This window comes from Diplotaxodon limnothrissa, linkage group LG23 (assembly GCF_057381915.1).
Source record: "Diplotaxodon limnothrissa isolate DT_005_m linkage group LG23, D_limnothrissa_male_GT1.1, whole genome shotgun sequence".
NCBI classification, from domain to species: Eukaryota; Metazoa; Chordata; class Actinopteri; order Cichliformes; family Cichlidae; genus Diplotaxodon; species Diplotaxodon limnothrissa.
This window is the reverse complement of record NC_140617.1, coordinates 3,958,578-3,979,140: the sequence shown is the minus strand read 5'-3', so window position 1 is coordinate 3,979,140 and position 20,563 is coordinate 3,958,578. Positions and strand designations below refer to the sequence as shown.

General features: G+C 42.3%; 4 protein-coding genes across 6 annotated transcripts in view; 3 read left to right on the top strand and 1 right to left on the bottom strand.

Moving 5' to 3' along the window:
* fam32a (family with sequence similarity 32 member A) lies at positions 1–2,662 on the top strand. Its single transcript, XM_085348094.1, has 4 exons — positions 1–99; positions 1,427–1,571; positions 2,362–2,415; positions 2,542–2,662. Exons 1-4 carry the CDS (start codon positions 26–28, stop codon positions 2,608–2,610), a joined length of 342 nt encoding a protein of 113 aa, XP_085204220.1. The 5' UTR covers positions 1–25; the 3' UTR covers positions 2,611–2,662.
* Positions 2,663–2,821: 159 nt separating this feature from the next.
* Positions 2,822–4,909, bottom strand: fh (fumarate hydratase). The gene has a single exon (XM_085347934.1). It carries the CDS (start codon positions 4,866–4,868, stop codon positions 3,369–3,371), a length of 1,500 nt encoding a protein of 499 aa, XP_085204060.1. The 5' UTR covers positions 4,869–4,909; the 3' UTR covers positions 2,822–3,368.
* A 1,217-nt stretch (positions 4,910–6,126) lies between these two features.
* On the top strand, positions 6,127–15,600 carry hdgfl2 (HDGF like 2). Its single transcript, XM_085347791.1, has 16 exons — positions 6,127–6,309; positions 6,923–6,999; positions 7,507–7,648; positions 7,994–8,206; positions 8,658–8,780; positions 9,701–9,769; positions 9,873–10,053; positions 10,209–10,293; positions 10,419–10,716; positions 10,795–10,928; positions 11,031–11,098; positions 11,225–11,295; positions 11,391–11,492; positions 13,226–13,385; positions 13,495–13,612; positions 14,553–15,600. The coding sequence occupies exons 1-16, from the start codon at positions 6,238–6,240 to the stop codon at positions 14,650–14,652; spliced, it is 2,013 nt and encodes a 670-aa protein (XP_085203917.1). The 5' UTR covers positions 6,127–6,237; the 3' UTR covers positions 14,653–15,600.
* Positions 15,601–15,965: 365 nt separating this feature from the next.
* Positions 15,966–20,563, top strand: part of ap3d1 (adaptor related protein complex 3 subunit delta 1) — a 28,462-nt gene continuing 23,864 nt past the window's right edge. For all 3 annotated transcript variants that reach the window (XM_085347533.1, XM_085347534.1, XM_085347532.1), the window contains exons 1-2: positions 15,966–16,280; positions 19,609–19,704. In XM_085347533.1, coding sequence (XP_085203659.1) covers positions 16,185–16,280; positions 19,609–19,704 — 192 coding nt within the window. In that variant the 5' untranslated portion in view covers positions 15,966–16,184. The remainder of the gene's footprint in view (positions 16,281–19,608; positions 19,705–20,563) is intronic.

Sequence of the window (20,563 nt, the reverse complement as noted above, 5' to 3'; positions counted from 1 at the left end):
AACGACGACAAACAGCTTCTCGAACATGTCTGAGTACGCTACAGTCCAGAAAAGTGCCCTGAAATTAAAGGGTGTGGGAGATATTTCTGCTGGGAAAAAGTAAGTCTTAGTAGTATCAGCGCTTAGAAGAAAATGTACGAAAAAGACATCTCTGTCAAGTCGATGAAATACTTCAAATTATGTGGTTGTGTTCGTACCAGGCTATGGTTAGCCCTTTTGCTAGTAGGAAAACAAACCTCTTTGTTCACTGAACGTGTGTGGATATGAGTAATATTACGTAATATTTGAAGAGGCCAACAAATATGAAAATAACATTTAAACGCATGCTTCGTGGCCTCAGAGCTGTTGATAGTAGAATTATGGACTGTAACAGAAGGGGTAGCTAGCTAGCTAGCTTGGCAAAAACAAAACGACCGACTAATATATACTTTCTTTTGCACGACACTGGATACACATCCCTTTTAAATGTTAAAATCTAAAATACACAAAACCAACTGACTAGTTAGTTGTTCAGAAAACAGGAGACACAAGGTTTTGAACGCTAAAGACAGATGTGTGTTACGTAATACATGATTACTGCTGTAGTTGTGGGACTTTGCAGGCCTTAAGTGCTTACAGGATCTTTGTGTATTCAAATGAAACCTGTTTTTAGTGGTATTTGACTAACATACTCAAAAAACCCCCAACTTGAATGGTATGTGCAGTACTGTGCAAGTCTTGTGGCACCTCTCATTTCTTTGTGTTTTTATTTTTATTTTTTGCTGTAATTGTTTTTTTAGTTGTGTTGATAAAATAGTTGGCCAGGTGGTATGAAGGCATTTCAAAGGTTTTTATCTCACCTTAAAAATAAGGCAAATAGAAAAGAAGTTGGAGGCCTAAAAGAAAATTCATCTACAGTGGATGAATAGTATTTGAAAGTGTTGTCCTTAAGAACATCCCAAAAAGACCTGATACAGAACCTGAGAGATGGCCCTTCAGTGGATCCATCTACTGTTTGCTGAAGCTTCATCAGAATTGTACTCAGTGAAAGGGTGGCTGTCAAGTAACCAGTCTCGAAGAAGGGAAATGAGGGGGAAAAGTATATCAAATTACTCAAGAAGTGGAACAAAATCAGTGGCACCAGGTCTTATGGAGTGAAATTTTTGGTACAAATTGTTGTTAACATGTGTGGAAGAATTCAGGAGAGAAGTTAAAAATGGTTGTTTTGTTTTTTTTTATCCCAAACACAGTTAAACATTAGTAGTCACCATTGGTGCACTCGATTAAAAAAAATTGCTACAGCTATTCCAATTTTTCTGGCAAAACATTTTTTGAAAAAGAGGAGTGGCTCAAGACCTTTGCACAGTACTGTCCTGCATGTACATTTTCTTGCACAAAATTGGTAATAAATTATGAGGAATAATAATGGTGTTTCTCTTATTTTTAGGAAGAAAAAGAAGAACAAGGAGAGCAAGCATCGCATGGAGCAGGTCGTTACCAGCCAAAGCGATGAGGAGGTGAAAACCAAGAAAGTATATCTTGACAAAAGGACACCGGCACAGATTGCTTTTGACAAGATGCAAGAGAAACGGGTGAGTTCTTTTTCTCCAGCGTTCAAGGGATTGAATTGTGAGGGGAAACAAAGCTAACATAAGTATTAATAGATTGTAGAAGTTTCTGTTTAGGAGAAGTGAATTATTTGTAAGGTTGGGTTCAAATTTGGCCCTTTTCAGGACTGAAAAACAAACTTGAGCTGCTTGAAAACTGCAGCCAAATCTATTATTCTCTGAAGTAAATTATCTAAACTCAGAATCTCTTTTGTTGTTTAGGGCAATATTTCCTAAAGCCATCTTTATTGTCAGTATCATGAATTATAGCAGGGTTTCAATAACAAATCTGCACCAGGTCTGCCAGTGGAAAAACATCAATTGCTAATGATGTTTCACTAAGGTATTGATAATATTACCTCTAAGAGAGAGCCAACAAGCTTAGCACTGTACAATAATTCCAAACTAGTGTAGTTTTGAAATACACATTTGCCTAATAAGCAAATTCCCAGTTCATTTCTGAAAAGAGACCCAAATCCCTTTGGGAATGGCATCCAGTGTGAAAATCTGCCAAATCAACTTTGGTGCTACCTGCTGCGGTGACCACTTGTGAACAAAGAAGCATCCAAACCTTGACTTGTTATGTAATCTGAAATAAATTCTTACTGTGTGTGTGTCAGTCAATCTTACTCCCACTAAATCCAGTAGTCTGTGTTAAGTGTTTTGGGTTTTTTTTTCTCCCCTCTGGCAGAGATTTAAAGATTGTGAATGTGTAAAATGAAAGTTCTAATGTAAATTGTTTGGCATTACATTTCTCTCCATTTCTTTTTAACAGCAAATGGAGCGGATTTTGAACAAGGCATCAAAGACCCACAAACACAGAGTCGAGGTAAGAGCTTCCTTAACTCGGACTTTCAGAGACATAGATTTAAGACAACATTTACATAAAACTTAATATCAAAATTGCATATTTCTTAATAGAAACAGTTTGTGACATTATGTTCTTGTTTATCAGGATTTTAACCGTCACCTGGACAACCTGACAGAGCATTATGACATCCCCAAAGTCAGCTGGACCAAATAAAACCGGCGCAAATGTTCACTCTTGTTTCATCACTTGTACAAAATGTTTCTGCACCACGTTTTTTGAAATGTATATTTGTTGTTTACAATTAAAATTCATTTGATTTCAACTTCATACTGTTGTAATCCCTGGTGTTTATACAGCAGATGTTTAACCAATCATGCTAATGTGCGTGCATGTAAGCAAGGAAAAAAATTGAAATAAGACTGAATTTATTTTAATAAATGCATTTCATTTAACGGACACATGGCATAAATGGCACACATCGTGTAAACCAAAACACACGAGGTACAATGTTATGTAGTGTTTTGAAGCAACCACAATGGCACTCCGAGCTGCAATGGTATCGACTACAAGCTGAGGAGGAGTTAAAAGTATTCTGACTCTGGAAGAAAAAAAGAAAAGACTTTACATGTTTACATGTACAAAATTAAGTCATATTGATGACGAAGCTTTACTGCTGCTACTTCTTAAAACATTCCCTGTTAAGACACAAAGATAAAAGGTGTGTAGAGCTGCATCAGCTGTTTCATCCATACCAAAGGACCATGACACAGTGCACTTTGAACTCTACCAGTATGCCAGATATTACGCAAGTTGCGTCATACAACAGTATGCCAGATTTTTTTGTTGAGAGATGAAAAGTTCAGGATCCAAAAAAAAAATGCTTACTCAGTTCCACATCTGATTTACTTAAATACTCTTTTCTTTTGTGTAAAAGAGTTTTGTCTTTTTTTCCTTTTCCTTGGGTTGTCAGTTTACTTTGGTCCCAGCATGTCACTTGGCTTCACCCACTGGTCGAACTGCTCTTCGGTCAGATAGCCCAGCTCCACGGCCACAGCCTTCAGGGTCGAGCCTTTCTTGTGAGCCGTTTTAGCGATGGTGGCCGCCTTGTCGTACCCGATGTGTGGGTTAAGCGCTGTGACCAGCATGAGGGACTCATTCATGAGCTTGTTGATCCTCTCCGTGTTGGCCTGGATGCCCACCACGCAGTTGTTGGTGAAGGAGACGGAGGCGTCGCCGAGCAGCTGTGCGGAGTTCAGCACATTCTTCACCATCATCGGCTTGAAGACGTTGAGTTCAAAGTGTCCGTTGCTGCCTCCGACGGTGACGGCCACGTGGTTCCCCATCACCTGGGCTGCCACCATGGTCATGGCCTCACACTGGGTTGGGTTCACCTTGCCCGGCATGATGCTGCTTCCTGGCTCATTCTCTGGTAGGATGAGCTCTCCAAGGCCTGAGCGAGGTCCTGACCCCAAGAAGCGGACGTCATTGGCGATCTTCATCATGCTGACGGCCACAGTGTTGAGAGCCCCGCTCAGCTCTACCAGGGCGTCGTGAGCTGCCAGGGCTTCAAATTTGTTGGGAGCGGTTACAAACGGCAGGCCTGTGAGAGAAGCAACGGTGGAGGCTACCTTCTCAGCAAACCCAATGCGGGTGTTAAGTCCCGTTCCTACAGCCGTGCCTCCAGCTGCCAGCTCATATACCCTGGGCATGGCTGCCTTCACCCTCTCAATGCTGTATTTCACCTGCTGGACGTAACCGCTGAACTCCTGGCCCAGCGAGAGCGGCACAGCGTCCTGAGTGTGTGTGCGCCCAATTTTGATGATGTCTTTGAACTCTTCAGCCTTTGAAGCAAGTGCGTCGTGCAGAGTCTGCAGGCCGGGCAGCAGGACCTGGTGGACCTCAGTGGCTACTGCAATGTGCATGGCTGTGGGGAAGGTGTCATTGGAGCTCTGACTCTTGTTGACATGGTCATTGGGGTGAACTGGATCCTTGGAGCCCAGTTTCCCTCCCAGGATCTCAATAGCCCTGTTGCTGATCACCTCATTGACATTCATGTTAGTCTGAGTTCCAGAGCCAGTCTGCCATACCACCAGAGGGAAATGATCATCGAGCTTACCGGCTGAAACCTCATCTGCAGCCTGGACGATTGCCTCAGCTATTTTTGGATCCAGGCCGTACTCCTTGTTCACCTGAGCAGCTGCTTTCTTCAGGACACCAAAGGCCTTGATCACTTGGATGGGCATTCTCTCACTTGGTCCCCCTATCTTGAAGTTCATGGTCGATCTGACAGTTTGGGCCCCGTAGTATTTGTCGGCCGGAACCTTGAGCTCCCCAAACGTGTCCCGTTCAATCCTGTAGTCCGAGCTGGCCATTCTGGACGTGCAGATGTGGAGTTTAGAGGTAGCGCTGAGCCTCTGCAGAGTCAGGAAGTTGCAGTTAAACTGCTGAACGCGTCCTAAAGACCGAAACATGGCTTCTCACTAGAGGTGATTTCGGGGGGAGGTCAACGTTGCTTTCCACATTGTAATATGTCATTGGGTGATCAGGAAACTGATCGGCGGTCAGCCAATCGCGAGGCAAGAAAGGCGGGATTTCCGCTGTGGCTGTCGTATCACGAGAAAACGAAGAGACAGCTTCATCCGGATTAATGAAGCTTTCCAAACATCCCACAACTCTATTTCCGGTGCGACAGGGAAGTCTGTTTGACTTAAAAGAATAAAAGTCGAGAATTTAAATAATTCAGTCATTTAAAATTGAGCGTTTAATCAAACCTGAAGACGACTTTTAAATACATTTTGTTGTGAAATAAGTGATATTGGGTATGTGTGAAGCTTGTTGGGATTGATGTGCTTATATTTTTACTTTTAAGAATGTCTGTCTTACTTCGCGTTTCTGTGTTTTACTATTTGAAAAGCATAAATTATAAAGACTCTTTATTGTCATTATACAAGCATAACGAAAATGCAGCCACACCACCCTTACATGGTGCACAAAATTTCAGTAACAGCCAAATATACTGACATGTATACGCATACACATATCCACAGGTTTAAATAGTGATGCAGTGTTTAGTACTATAATCTCACAGCAGAAAGTTCCCAAGTTCAAATCATTTCACACATCCGGGGCTTTCCTGTGTTGAGTTTGCATGTTCTATCCTGGTACACTGGCTTTGCTCGACAGTCCAAAGAGGTGCATCTAAACTGAACACTGAATGTGTGCGTAAATAGTTTTCTGTGTCTATCTGTCCAGGATGTACCATGCCTTACTTCCTATGACAGCTGGGAGATTGGATAAGCAGAAGAAAATGGAGCGATACATACTTCCCCACATATGTATGTAAATGCATGTATGTATTCAAGGATATTGCACGTTTACAGACCATGAAATATGCAAATAACAGTCATAAGTATATGTCTATAGTATGTAAACATGTGGAACTGAACTGTATAATTTTGCATATATGTATTTAGTTTGTGTAAATTTAAGCTACACTCTTAAAAACAATATTTTCGTGATTTTTTTGTTGGTGGAAAACTAAAATTTGTTTAATCGCGGCCAAAAAATGTTTATATGAAGGAAAAGATAATTTACTCTTTGAGTCGTTTTTTAAAGTCTTTCTTTTGAAGGCTAACTTGGCACCCTGGAGCGGAAACGGTTAGTACGTAGCGTCTGGCTTCACGCAGCTTCTCGCGGTAACGTTAGTATACTGTTAGCTTGGTAGCTAACACCACCGTTTCCAGGTTTCGTGTCGACCTGAAAACATCAAACCGAGAGAGACACAGAAAGACTGCGTATCTTAAACCTTTTTAAACCCAGGCTGTGCAGAAGAGAAGAACAATGCCACACAACTTCCAGCCCGGAGACCTCGTCTTTGCTAAGATGAAGGGATACCCCCATTGGCCAGCCAGGGTAAGCAAGCAAGCAACGTTAACAGCAGCAGCAGTCTGAGAGGCGGAGGAGGGGGTGGGCTGCTCTGCACGGGACGCTGTAGAAGGTTCTCTGTAGATGTTCTCCACTACGTTTATGGATACAGACAAACAGAAAGCGTAGGCTTACTTCTGCAGGGCTGACAGGCTGCAGGTGTGCACAGGCCCACTGTCAGCGTATGAGCGGCAAAATTTGCATGAGATGCTCGTGGCCTAACCTACACGGAGACGTTCACCACCCCAGCTAACGTTGTTTTTATGGAGATGACGTTTAAAAAAAAATTGTGGATTTTTTCCCCCTCCCCTTTTTAAAAACTTGCTGATATTGTAGAGCATATTTCCCTGCGCATTAAAATAGATAAAACGACTATCAGGTTGCGTTTGTTGTTGTTTTAACTGCTAATTGCACAAATGGCCAAGGGGCTGACCGTTGAAGTGGCACATTTACGGGGATTCTGATGAGCAGAAACAACTTTTCGAGCCACAGTTGTGTGTTCAGTCCTGTGTCTGCAAGTGAATGTGTGACATGTCATCTGTTTGCTCTCTTCATTGAAAATCATGCTTTTAAAAATTACGATTATTCTTTTTTTAAACAGATTGAAGATGTGGCTGATGGAGCAGTGAAACCACCTCCTAATAAAATCCCCATTTTCTTCTTTGGGACACATGAAACGTAAGTACACAGAGACTAGAGTTAAGTGTATTTGCAGAACTGTTTAATCTTGGGTGGATGCAGGTGTTGTAAACTTGCACATTGGCTGAAATTCATCAGCCATGTTTACTTTTTCTGGTTAAATTTGGTAGTTCCAGTTTTGAATTTAGGCTCTGGCTCACCTGTTTTTTAAAAAAAAAATCCCCTTTGGTAGAGTGACGTTGGCACATATAACTACTTTGATGTGAAACTACTGTTAATTTGAGTCAGTCTTAGTGCGCAGTATGTTTCCACAAGATGTGTTGACATATTTGAACTGGTGAGACACACCATCTGTTTGACAAGATGGCACCTGCAGTATTTTAATCTGTCACTAGGTGGCACAGTGATCTGCTTCAAAGTCTGGAGTCGAACACCAGCCTTCCTAAACACAAGTATAAACATCCTGTTCATTACTGAAAGCCTGGGACATCAGATTGTTTCCCGTCAGTTTGCTTCACGTTTTCTTTATTTTCTCTGTTTTCAAAGAGCATTCCTCGCACCAAAGGACCTTTTTGCCTATGAAAAGTACAGAGAACGATATGGGAAACCCAACAAAAGGAAGGGATTCAATGAAGGCTTATGGGAGATCCAGAACAATCCACATGCCTCCTACAGCGCCCCACCTGTAGTAAGTCTCTGTCATCTTCCCAAAATCCTGAAGCAGGCATAATTCAGCATGAAATGTAAAAGATACTGGAAGCGCATTTGTTTTTTCATAACCCTCATTTGGGTGATTTTTGTGAGCATAGATTTAGGATCTGCAGGATGTACTTGGTAGCGACTGGTTTGATTCAAATGAATCTACTTTTCCTTCTCATGAAAAATTCCTTGTTCAGACTTGGAGAGACTGTGGCCTGTGTGACCTTCACCAAAGCAGCTACTGTTCTTCACCAGTATCTTTGCTGCTTCTCCCCTTTTTGTCGCCCTGTTCAGATATTTTTCATTATTATATTTTATTGTGTTTTGTCTGCAGCCAGCTAGCTCATCTGACAGCGAGGCTGAAAATGCAGGAGGAGGAAGCGACGAGGAGGACGATGAGGAGGACGCCCCGGTTCCTCGGAAAGCACACACAGGAAGTGAGGTTGATTCAGATTCTGGGAGTGAAGACAGAGGAAGGGGGGGTGGAGGAGGAGGAGGGGGCGGAGGAGGAGGAGGAGGAATGAAGCGAAAGCCACAGGCTCCTAAGGTAATTATACGAGGATTATATTGTTAGTGGATGTGTGTCATTACAACTCGTCCAGTGATTTGATTTAAGATTCACTCCTGTTGTTTTTGATGTTGAGCTTGATTAAAATAAATGGTTTCCTTGGTCACAGTTTGGGCCACAAAGAAGGTTTTTCTGGCACCATACGTAACCAACTACCATCAGCAGCAGCCAAGTTACTGTAACAATTTGTCATTCATGAATAGTTACCGAGAATTTGAAGAGTTGAAAGAAGAGCACACATTTTCTGGTGGCTTTTTTTTTTTATAGCCGATGTTGTCGCAGCAGTGACGAAAGCTAAATGAGCCAGAAATTAAGGGATTTGTCTGCATGACTTGAATATTTGAGCAGTGAGATTATTTTTATATCTCAAGTGACCTATAACTGTTCAAATTTTCTGTTTTCTCACAAGTACTTTTTTTTTTTGTTTCAGCGGCCTCCTCCTCCAAAAAAGGCACGAGGCTCATCGAGCGACCGAGATGAAGAAGAGAGTGGATCTCCTTCTGAATCAGAACCCACACCTTCGGAGTCTGACTCTGGGAAAAACAGTGATCAGGTAATAACATGTGCGTACGCGCGTGATTGTGGAGGAGTCTGATGCTCAAAGCCACTTTTGGTTGCCTCTCATTCGCAAATGGGTTGCTATAGCCGCGTGTTTGATTTGGTAGATTTATTTATGTTGGATGCCCTTCCTGACACAAGTCTCACCACTCAGCTGCCAACTTGGTAGCACCTCTGTAGTCGCTATTTACAAATGAAATGAAATTAATTCACGGTGCATTCACGGGTCTTTGGATGGTGGGAGGAAGCCGATTAGCACTGTTGCTGCACAGCAAGAAGGTCCTGAGTTCAATTCCACCATCAGGCCGGGGTCTTTCTGTGTGGAGTTTGCATGTTCTCCCCGTGTTTGCGTGGGTTCCCTCCGGGTACTCCGGCTTCCTCCCACCATCCAAAGACATGCAGCTTGTGGGGTTAGGTTAATTGGATAATCCAAATTGCCACTAGGTGTGAATGTGCGAGTGAATGTGAGTGCGAATGGTTGTCTGTCCCTGTGTGTTGGCCCTGCGACGGACTGGCGACCTGTCCAGGGTGTACCCCGCCTCTCGCCCTATGACAGCTGGGATAGGCTCCAGCGCCCCCCGCGACCCTTGAAAGGATAAGCGGAAGCAAATGGATGGATGAAATTAATTTCTTTGGTCATGGTGGCATAAAAACTGCACATACAGAACGACCAGTCAGAGTTTGGTGGGTTTTGCCTCAAAGTAAGGTTTTAAAGCTTTTTTTTTTTAGGTGCAAGGTGCAGTAAATTACAGCTTTATATCAATTAATTTCCCAATTTTCTTCCCATTTTCCAATATGGCTTTTGATTGGCCTTTTCAGGGCAGGGAGGAGACAAACCGCTGTTGTGTATTTCTTTCGTGTCTCTCTTATAACGTCTCAGCTGCAAATCATTTGATGTTTGTTTTTCTTCAACAGGATTTTACTCCAGAGAAGAAATCTGGTGGACGAGGTGTGAAGAAAGCAGGAGGCAGAGGGAAGAAAAAGGTGAACCAGAAGGCCCCGTCACAGAAAGAATTACCTGTCACAAAACTCGGTGTCTTCTCTTTGCGTTTCCAGCTTTCGTTACTTTTTCTCTGTGACCTTGCAGAAGGCTTCGTCCGACTCTGATTCAGACTCTGGATCGGCATCGGAGAAGAAAGTAGCAGACAGCGACTCGGAGGACGAGAAGCCTCGACCGGCTCTGTCTGGTTCAGAATCCCAGTCTGGCTCAAAGTCTGAATCGGAATCAGATCCTCCCCCGCGGAAGGGCCCACAGGCTCGCAAGAAAGGTGCGAGTTTAGTTTTGCTCTTTTATTTACTACAGTTTCATCTACAATCGTAGCGATGCAGATAGATGTTTAGAAGGATGTTTAGAAGCAATTCTTTGCTCGTGAGTTAGTGCAGAGTTTTTCAAAGTCTGTGCTCGTGTCTTTCTGATTCACAGAGAAGCCGGCGCCAAAGCCTCGAGCACGTAAACCCAAACCTGCGCCGGCAAAACGAGCGCCTTCATCGTCCTCCGACAGCGAAAGGTCAGGCTGCTCCCAGGATTCCTTCTTAACGATTTATGCACCACAGGTTAATACAGTAAGAGAAATTCTACTCCATACATTAGCTTGGCATAATTAAGGTTGCCTTGCCCTCCCACCTCTCGCAGTGATAGTGAACCCGACCGCATCAGTGAATGGAAGAAACGAGATGAAGAACGCAGAAGAGAGCTGGAGGAGCGGCGAAAAAAGGAGGAAGCTGAAGAGCTCCGCCGGCTACGTGAGCGAGAGAAAGAGGAGGAGGAGAAGAAGAAAAAAGACAAAGATAAGGCTAAAAAAGAGAGTGACAGTGACAGCAGCAGTAGCTCAGATGAAGGTATAGACGATCACCCGTTGAAGAAGTCCAAGAAACCCCCCCCACCACCTATCCCTGCGCCCTCAGACTCTGATTCTCCGCCACCAGCTGAGGTACGTCTGTTAACATAGAGTAATGTTTTTGCTTTTGTTAAAGAAATGGGATTATACGTGATACTTTCCCATCAAAAGGTAAAGAAGCCACCCAAGAAGCTAGACAACCAGAAGAAAGCAAAAATAAAGAAAGAAAAGGAGAGGAAAGAACGAAAAGAGAGAGAGCTGAAAGAGAAGAGAGCCAGACGGTCAGAGGAGAGGTCCAGAGCGAGGTGAGTGCTCAATGGGGAACAGACTACTGCATGCACAGCTCATCAGGAGGTGGTGATCAAACATTAATGTACACGGATCACAGAGTTTCCTCTCTGTCTTAGGTCCAAGCCTGAAAAGCTGAAACGCAAACCAGAGAAGCTGCCGGAGAAGAAGGTGGAGAAGAAAAAGGGTCAGTGACTCACGCTGTTGGCTGAAAACATGCAGTGTCATTTATATAAGAGAGAGAGACAAGTTCAGTTTTCATTATCAAGAACGGATAAAGATATAATTTAGTACTTTGTGTGTTTATTTGCAGAGCCGTCACCTGGAGAAAGGCTACAGAAGCTTCATACAGATATAAAGTTTGCACTTAAAGTGGACAACCCAGTACGTAACGCTTAAGACGATGATTAATATGGTCACATAAATGTTTTGGGTTTCTTTTTATTCTGGCGTGAAAATTTGGTTTGTGTGGTTTTCAGGACATAGAGCGATGTCTACAAGCACTGGAAGAGCTCGAGGCTGTTCCTGTCACCAGCCAGATCCTACATAAGAACGCTGAAGTTATTGCCACACTAAAAAAGGTGAATTTGTTTTGTATTGCTCCACTGTTCTTTCTAGGTCCACAGCTCCTTTTGGTGTTTAAGCTGGAAAACCTGTGCTAAAATTTACTCAAGTAGTCAAAACGCAACACAAGGTTGGTTGAGCAGTAACTGTTTTGCCCTTGTGTTTTTATTCTTAAACACTTGTAGAGTAACTTTGCATAAGTCACCGTTCACAATAATACTTATTTATTTGACACTGGGCTTTGATGCAGTCTGTCCAAAACAGGGCATTTTGGTTCCTCTGCCTTTAAGCCAGTTTTTAAATATTTGATTGGCTAACTTTAAGCAGTGTGAAGCTTTGGCTCGTAGGGATTACTTACACACACGCTGACATCAATTGTTTGAAGTTTGATCAATTGTTCATGTGTATCCATCTCTGTAAAAGTATGTACATGACAGGGAAATAATAAAAGGAAAGGCAGGAGTCTTTTTTGGGAGACTCATTGGCAACTTTGTTAGTTACAACTTGCTATGACAGTGCTGGATACTCTTCTGCTTTCTAAACCGCCTTACTTCTACATGGCATAGATACAACAAGGCAGGAACTCCAGCAACACTTAAAGGTAAAGAGGAACAACTTTATTAACTGACCAGCGTGTTTCGGCTTGTGGCTTTCATCAGGGTCATAATAACATAGAAACAAATTTGTGTTTAAATAAAGTACAGGAAACAGAAAAAAGGGAAAAATGTTTTCAAATGAACCAATCACACCTTCACGGGTAAACCAGCTGACGTATAACAGGTTGGTATTGGTTAATAGGTTAATTGGTTAAGTCACAGCTCAAGTGGAAATTGGTGAAGTTGTTGCTATGGATATGACAAGGTCGGGTTCATTTCACTGCAGGGCAACCTGCATGTGGCGAATAAAACTTGAACTTGAAGGTGCAGCACACGATGGCATCACACAGTTGCTGCACATCTGTAATGCAAATCCTCAGCAGATGTGCTCAAATGGATTGAAATGTGGTGACTTTTGATGACTGTGAACTCAGAAGATGGGTACAGCATGTTCAGCAGCCATATTGTGTGTTTTCTCTGTAAACCATAGAGATAGATGTGTAGGATCAGCAGTTTCTGAAATACTTAGGCAAATTCATTCAGTACCCAAAGTTACTATAGTTAACTAAAACTGTACTAAATATGGAGAAACTGTATATGGGGAAAAACATTGTAGTTAAAAATAAAAACTGGATTTTTGGAAAGATTAAAACTGAAATTATTGAGAATTTGGAAAACAGAGAAAATATCCTTATGTTTAGTCTTTGTTAGTTTTTGTTAGACCATTAAAGCCTCATCAGGGTTTAATGGTCATGTTTATTGAGACTTTGGACATCTACCAGACTGAGAGTCAACTGCTTTCAAAAGGTTTACTATTTTTGTTGGAATACTTGTACTGATTTTCCTAAATCTTGCCGCTAGTAGATGCCCTCCATACAGTAACAATTAAAAAAACTAAAGTCACTTAAGTGCCTTCTTCTGATGCTCAGTTTGAACTTCAGCAGGTCATCTTGACCGTGTCTGCATGCCTAAATGCGCCGAGTTGCTACCATGCGATTGGCTGATTTAGATATTTGCTTTAATGAGCAGTTGAACAGATGTACCTAATAAAATGTTCAGCAAGCGTATGTTTAGCAATCTACGTGTTTTTTATTTGAACAAATTCATATAAAAAATGTTACCGGACTTATTTGACATGTTTGTGTTCATTTTAGATCCGGCGGTATAAAGCCAGCACTGCAGTCATGGAAAAAGCTAGCGACGTCTACAACAAGTTAAAACTGCGTTTTGTGGGCAAGGCGGAGGTGGCAGCCAAACCTAAAACTGAGAACAAGGAGCCAGAGAATGATGAGGAGAAAGAGACAGAAAACACAGGTAAAAGCACTCGTTTTGGATTTACTAAAATCTGGATTCTACTGTTTTCTAGTGCACTTTCTTTGGGTTTGTCTGCTCGCTTATTTAAATCTGATTTTGCCGTGAGCAGATTCCACACCTGTGAATGGGGAATCAGAGCAGAAAAAAAATGACACAGAGGGAGAGGAAAAGCCAAAGTCACCCATACAAGACGAGAACAACGTTGATACGGCTTCAAGTCCAAACAGGTGAGCGTCACACGTAAACCCACCTGTGACAGGATGCGAGCTTGGGTCACATTAGCAAACGAGACACATTTTTGCTATAATCGGATGATGTCATGTATGATGTTTTCAAGCATGCCTGCTCTTCGTTAGACAATTAAACATAGGGAGGGGGGTACCATCTTAAATTGCCTGTGATTGGTCACAGGACCACAACCAATGGGAATAATATCCAATCAGAACTATATCTCATACAGGACAAACAGTTTATAAATAAATAAGAATATGTCAGATTAATCAGAGCCTAGAAAGACAAATAAGGGAAGATAAACATCGTGGCTCAAGAGTTGGGAGTTCGCCTTGTAATCGGAAGGTTGCCGGTTCGAGCCCCAGCTTGGACAGTCTCGGTCGTTGTGTCCTTGGGCAAGACACTTCACCCGTTGCCTACTGGTGGTGGTCAGAGGGCCCGGTGGCGCCAGTGTCCGGCAGCCTCGCCTCTGTCAGTGCGCCCCAGGGTGGCTGTGGCTACAATGTAGCTTGCCATCACCAGTGTGTGAACGTGTGTGTGAATGGGTGGATGACTGGATATGTAAAGCGCTTTGGGGTCCTTAGGGACTAGTAAAGCGCTATATAAATACAGGCCATTTACCATAAACATGTGTCAGGCAACGTCTAACAATAAAACTCGATACATTTGGTTGGACACACATGAAACCTACTCACTCGTTCACTATGTGTCTGCTATATAAAATAAATTAAATTGTATGAAAGGTTTTTGAAAAGCACGCTACACAAAGTATTTAAAGACACCTTCGGTAAGAGGTCTTATGGTGCCGTCAGGTTAAGTGTAGGAAAACTCCTAAAGAGGCGCCTGCATTGTTGGATGCGTGATATTTACTAAATAAACATTATCGGGCGTAATCTTGTTTTACGTGTATTGTTACGACTCTGCGATCCTCTTCAGGCGAAGCCCGGACAGCTCGGCCGAACAGCAAACGCACACGTACGAAGAAGAGGACAACTCGATCTCTGCGGAGACGGAACAACCTGCCGTCGAGAGCTGAAAGCATCCCTCACCGACCACTGCAGTGGACCAAGTGCTAAAAGATGGTGGCCTCTGTTTAACATGACGCAGTGCTGCTGGCCCAACAACATTGCAACACACACCCAGCATTTCCTACCTTATCTGTTACTTCATTGTTCATGTTTTAGACATTTTTGTACTCTAACCATACCAAACCAGAAAAGGCCCATTTTTAGTCCATTTGTTCATCACATCAGAAACGACATGCTTATTAGTGAGCTAGATAACGGCACCACGCAACACTCGTTGGTTTCCGAGATGTACTTTTTCTTTTCTACGACACTCTGGCCGTCCTGGATCCTCACTCCAAACTCCCGCCAGCTCCTGGCTGCTTTCTTCTTTCTAAAATCTGAACTTTGGTCTTTCATACTGTGTGTATGTCAAATGATTACATTTTTAGCTCTTCTATATAGAGCGGGGTAATATGAGATGAAACTGAATCTGATGAAGAAAATGGGAAGAAATGAGTTATGCTTTTTTGTGTGTATGTGTAGCTCTTACATCTGTTGGCTTCTTTCTTTTTCTTTTTTTTTATAAAGCCTGCAAAACATCACAAAGGCCTCCTATCTGTGTGTTTGCCATAGTGGGAGGGGTAAAATGCTACTTGTCTTTTATGTTAAGTATTTTTTTTAATTCTCTGGTCTTGACCCAGTGAATCCAGTCTGAAATGTAAAGAGTCACTTAAAACTGTTTTCTGGTTGAGGTCCACCTACTGTTTTTATAGCCTCGTTTTCAGATAGATACAGTTTTGTCTAAAAATAATAATCTATGTGGAGTTAAACACCTTGTACTCTCCTCTCCCCTAGTGTCTGCTTAATAAATGGAATAACGCACACATTAAAAACAAAAACTGCCCTTAAAAGCTAATGAGATCTCATGTAGCTGCAGCCTTTTTTTTGACATGTTTTTTTTCTGTCATGTGCATACAGCCGGTGTTTTTAGTGCTATGTAAATTGGTAAAGTATTTCTATCACTAGACTTGAATAAAAATATCAGCATGGTTTTGGTTCTACTACATTTTTTGGTGTTTTGACCTGCCACATTGACAGTCGTTAGTGAGTCATTATTCTCACATGCTACACTGACTGTGTTCTGATAAGTGGTTAAAATATCAGTGGAGTTGTTTAACTTTTTTAGGATTAAGAGAATAAACCTTCTGGCTCACAACAGACGCTAAGTGGGAAGGACGGGGTGGGTGGGGAGGACGAGCCCTTTAACTCAACTGATTCCCACATGAGAATCTCGCATAATGCTCCAAGTCAGCTGACTTTAGACGCCATTTTGTCAGCCATTTCCTACACCGATCCACTGCCAGCGTCTCTGCACAGCACAGGACGGCCCCGTCTGGCCTCAACTTCATCTGCCCGGGCTCAGTAAACAGCAGCGGACCCCGCAGCACATCACGGCACCCGGGTGGATGAGACACGGTGTAGCGCGTCGGTCGGCACCCCCTAGATCTCTGCAAGGCGCTCGGCCCCGCAGGACAGAAGCGGTACAAAGTCGCAGACAGTCATGGCTTTGAAGATTGTCAAAGGGAGCATCGATCGGATGTTCGATAAAAATCTCCAGGATTTAGTACGTGGCATCAGGAATCACAAGGAAGATGAGGTAAAACGAGCAAACCGTGACACCGGGGTGTTTTAAGCTTTACGTTCATTAACGTTTTTATAAGTCCAGCACACACACTGTGCCGTTACCGTTATCGCTGACCAGCGGGCTAGCGCTGGGTAAGTTAACGTTAGGTAGGCTGGAAAGCTAGCGTTATCGTCAGCGGCTAACGCCGCTGCCTTGCTGGCTGGGTGGTAAACTGTCCTTTGCTTACTAACATGTTATTGGTTGCGACCTGTTACTGAGTCGGTAGAAACACAACTTCTCGGGTTTTAATAGAAAAATGCTGCCAACGTTACTGACAGCTAGCTAGTCTAGCTAACAGGCAGTTAGAGGAAGCATCTCGCTAGATCATTAAAGTTTACCAGTAGATTACTCACCGAGAGCACACCAGATATGCAGATATTTAGGCTCTTGTCATTTATATTGTGAGCTAAAGGCTTTTTACTGTCAGGCCCGTTTGGTGAGAAGTATATGCAGTCACTTATTTGAGTTGACTTTGCAGCCACTTGGCCTCTGAATGAATGCTGTGATGAGTTGGTGAAGAGAGGCCTAATGTTTCGAGGGTTAGCTTAAAAATTCTAGTTGTAACTATTCTGGATTCGCAGATTAAATCTGAGCCTTTATATAATCTCGAAACGAGTCATCCAACATGTGCCGTGAAACGGCTCCTCATCCCTGCCACAGAGCTGTGGGTGATGACAGGCTCATCAAAGCATCTTGTTTTGAAGGGGCAGTCAGAGGGTGTGTGTGGGGGTTAGCCATCTGTTAACATCTGTCACATCATCCTATCTCTCCTATAAGCTCTGCGTTGGCTGCATCTAAACATATTGATGCTGTGAAATGCTATGTCAGGTAGTAAGGCAGGGTGGGTATGAAGTAGAGCCAGATACTGATATTGGCCCGTCTCAGACAAGATGCTTGGAGTAATTCGGAAATAGTCATCACACAGTTTGTCGAGCAAAATGCTCCAATTCTGTTGTTTACAATACTCTCAGGACTGTCTGCAGCATATTTATGAATGTCAGTCTGTCCAAGTTTCCACCAGTGCATGGGGAGGCTGCCATCCTGGGTCCAGCAGCCAGATCTTTTCTTAACTTTTTAACTAGTTTGTAAAATTCATAAACAAACAATAAGCACATCATATCCCTATTTTATCTATAACTCTAACATACCATATACATTCTGGCCAGAATACAGTATATCATACCATACCATATATACCATATCATATATGTTTGTTACACACTATATATGTTTGGGGGTTTTGTTTAACTTCCTTAAAAACTACATTGACTTTGGCTCCGTTATTAGGTGAACTATTCACCTAAAATCTGCCAAATCAAACATGCACAGCAAACCCTTTTGAACAATGGAGCAGTTGAAAGTAGCTTTTACTGTGAAGCACGATCCCTGATTGCTTCAAGCTGTACTGCTGTGTGCGCGCACCTACATCGTTGCTGTAGGGAAGATGCCAAATGTCAAGGTGGCACGTCTGACCTCAAGACTACTTTGAGATTTGATTTCTTCTCAGTATTGTTCAGCTAGAAGCACTAAACCGGCTTTATAGATGCTTTACTTTTACATTATATTACTTGTATTAAGACACAAATGCTGTCTGTGTCTATATTTGAGTTTTTGGAAATGGAAAAACAAGCATGTGGGTCAGTTTTGTCGTTCCAGGACGTTAGCGTTTGATCTCTTGCTTCGCTGTATAGTCTGAGCTGTTCACCAGTGGAAACCCAACCCAGGCAGCCTAGATAAGGTGGTGGTTACCCAGTCAACAGTGGGCAGTCTGCTAAAATATTAATACGCCTCTGTGTGTACTCTGAAGTGTGTGCCGAATATCCCACAGTTTCTCTGTTTGTTTTACACATGTGTGCAGAGTTTGTGCAAAGTTTCTGCATAGTTCATTCATTCACTGTCTCTCCCACGTCTTTGGAACAGCATCTGTATTGAATTAAGGTGTGAGGATTGGAAGTATGAATTTTACTCGCCTTTGTGATAGTGATCAGATTTTAAAAAGAATATAGCACTAGTTAGTTTAATCTAAGCCCAGTCATTCGTTTCTTGGAGCGTGCACGCCTTCAAATATATCTCCACCCCAGTATGTGTTACTGGCAGGAAGGTTGTCTGTGTTGGCCTTATGTCAACTATTTCAGTTATTTAAATTGGTTCTGGATGGATAACTGAAGAAGATTGTGATGGAGAAGCACTCTGTATATGCGTATGTCTGTTTGCTGATGGTGTGTTCAGGCCTTCACTCTTGATCGCTACAATTTCTCCAGGAGCGGGAGTAGCAGAGCGTAGTGTCCCCCCCCCCCTCTAACACCACCTCCTGTCACTGTGCTGTCTCATGACTGCACACACATGACCAGCACACTCTCACACACTACAGAGTAGTGTATGTGTATGTGTTTGTTTAGCAAGGTTGGTCCTTTCTATAATGGTTAAAAAAAAATTGACCTCAGTTTGTTCTGCACCGTTGAATGAAATGTGCTCCCAGTATTTTAGGAGAACTGATGTGATTTAGCAGTCATTATGAGAGTTGAGATTTCATTGTTATTCATTTTCCCAGAAATGGTTTTCTGGGAAAAAACTAATTTATTTAAAGATAAGTGGATAGATGGATGGATGCTTTGATAAACAGATATATAGATGATGGTGCTACTGATGCTAGCATCCTACAACATAATAAATACAATTGAAGATCTCTTTAACTGTGTAATTGTAGTAATAATGATATATAAAAGTGGCTGTTATTATTTCTTAATGTTTTTACGTTGAGTAGGATTTTTTTTAAAATTTAATTTCTTTTAATTGTTGGTCATTATAACTGAGATAATGTTTTCGTGGAAGAGAGAGCTGAGCACACCTCATTGTTCATTAGTACGGGCGGTGGACCGAAAACATCTAGCAGATTTGAAAACGGATAAATCCACACGGCAAACAGCTCCAGTGTAAGGGTTTAATTTGCTGTGTGATGTCCCAAATTAATGGTAACTCTCTATTCATCACAAGTTTGAGTGTGAGCTTTGTGCACGAGATGAATGTATTTTCAGAACTGTTTATCAAAATATATTTATACCTGGCCCTGTAAATACCTACATACATCAAGCCACATGTGATAATCTTGTAGGTTAGTGGTAGAAAGAAAGAAGCAGTTAAACTTGGGAAAAACACTCATTCAGTTCTTGGTTAGTGTCTTGGAAAGCGACAGCAGAAAGATCAAAATTTTCCAGCCTGCTCGCAGCCTCCCTCTCCGGATATCAGTCCACCTAATCTGATCTGGTGTCTGTTGTTTGCCCTCTCCTTTGTCTGCCCCCAGGCCAAGTATATCTCCACATGCATCGATGAGATCAAACAGGAGCTCAAGCAGGACAACATCGCTGTCAAAGCCAATGCTGTGTGCAAGCTCACCTACGTAAGACCTCTCACCCGCCACGGATTCACCGACTTTGTCTGTCAAATCTACTCTCTCACACACACACACACACACACACACACACACACACACACACACGAGCTATTGTATACACCTGTCAACATAAGCCCACCATGTGGCTTCGTTGTGCTGTAGCTTAGTAGCAAGTTATGCTGTTGTACTTTTCTTTACAGCACACCTAAAATTAACAAAGGAAAAAACTAAAAAACACAATAAAAAGACGAGACTCTGTTTATAACAACTACTTAGTTGTAGTGCAAGAATACTTGGCATATATTTTAATTCACAAATGAATCCTTCATCTGTCCTAAATCAGCTCCACTAGCATATTGTGACATATTTTGTTGACATGCACACAATGGAAAATTGCGACTTGCTGTGACACTGTAGATGAAAACCACACAAAAATCTGTGGTTAGTATCTTTTCTACCCAAACAGAAACAAGCTGAGTCAAATAAAGCCTTATTTCCTCTTATACTTTCATCAGATCAAATGGAAGTGCTACTATTTCGCAAAGTAAAGTAGTGCATTTTTACAAAAACACATTCAAGGCTGTGTGTGTGTTTCTTGTTTTTGTTAAGATTAGTCACTTCACAGCCAAACGTCGAGCAAGTGACACTTACTGAGAACATTGTCCAATTCCCGTTGAAATGAAATTGCTCTGTCTATTTATAGTCAAGGTACACATTTAGATTTAGATGTCTTGTTGTGGCCGGCATCAGTATTCACTTTGAGAGCTTTCAGCCCAAATCAATTATTCTCTCTCTGTACCTCGCCGGAGCAGCTTAGAGCTCACCCTCTTCCTTTTAGTCACAATCTATGTCTGTCTCCTCTATG

Excerpts from the sequence above, each read along its gene's own strand:
- fam32a (XM_085348094.1), top strand. The coding sequence starts at position 26 with ATGTCTGAGTACGCTACAGTCCAGAAAAGTGCCCTGAAATTAAAGGGT. Across the intron at positions 100-1,426 it reads GATATTTCTGCTGGGAAAAA|GAAGAAAAAGAAGAACAAGG; the intron begins GTAAGTCTTAGT and ends TCTTATTTTTAG. Across the intron at positions 1,572-2,361 it reads ACAAGATGCAAGAGAAACGG|CAAATGGAGCGGATTTTGAA; the intron begins GTGAGTTCTTTT and ends TCTTTTTAACAG.
- fh (XM_085347934.1), bottom strand. The coding sequence starts at position 4,868 with ATGTTTCGGTCTTTAGGACGCGTTCAGCAGTTTAACTGCAACTTCCTG.
- hdgfl2 (XM_085347791.1), top strand. The coding sequence starts at position 6,238 with ATGCCACACAACTTCCAGCCCGGAGACCTCGTCTTTGCTAAGATGAAG. Across the intron at positions 7,000-7,506 it reads TTCTTTGGGACACATGAAAC|AGCATTCCTCGCACCAAAGG; the intron begins GTAAGTACACAG and ends CTGTTTTCAAAG. Across the intron at positions 11,296-11,390 it reads CACTTAAAGTGGACAACCCA|GACATAGAGCGATGTCTACA; the intron begins GTACGTAACGCT and ends TGTGGTTTTCAG.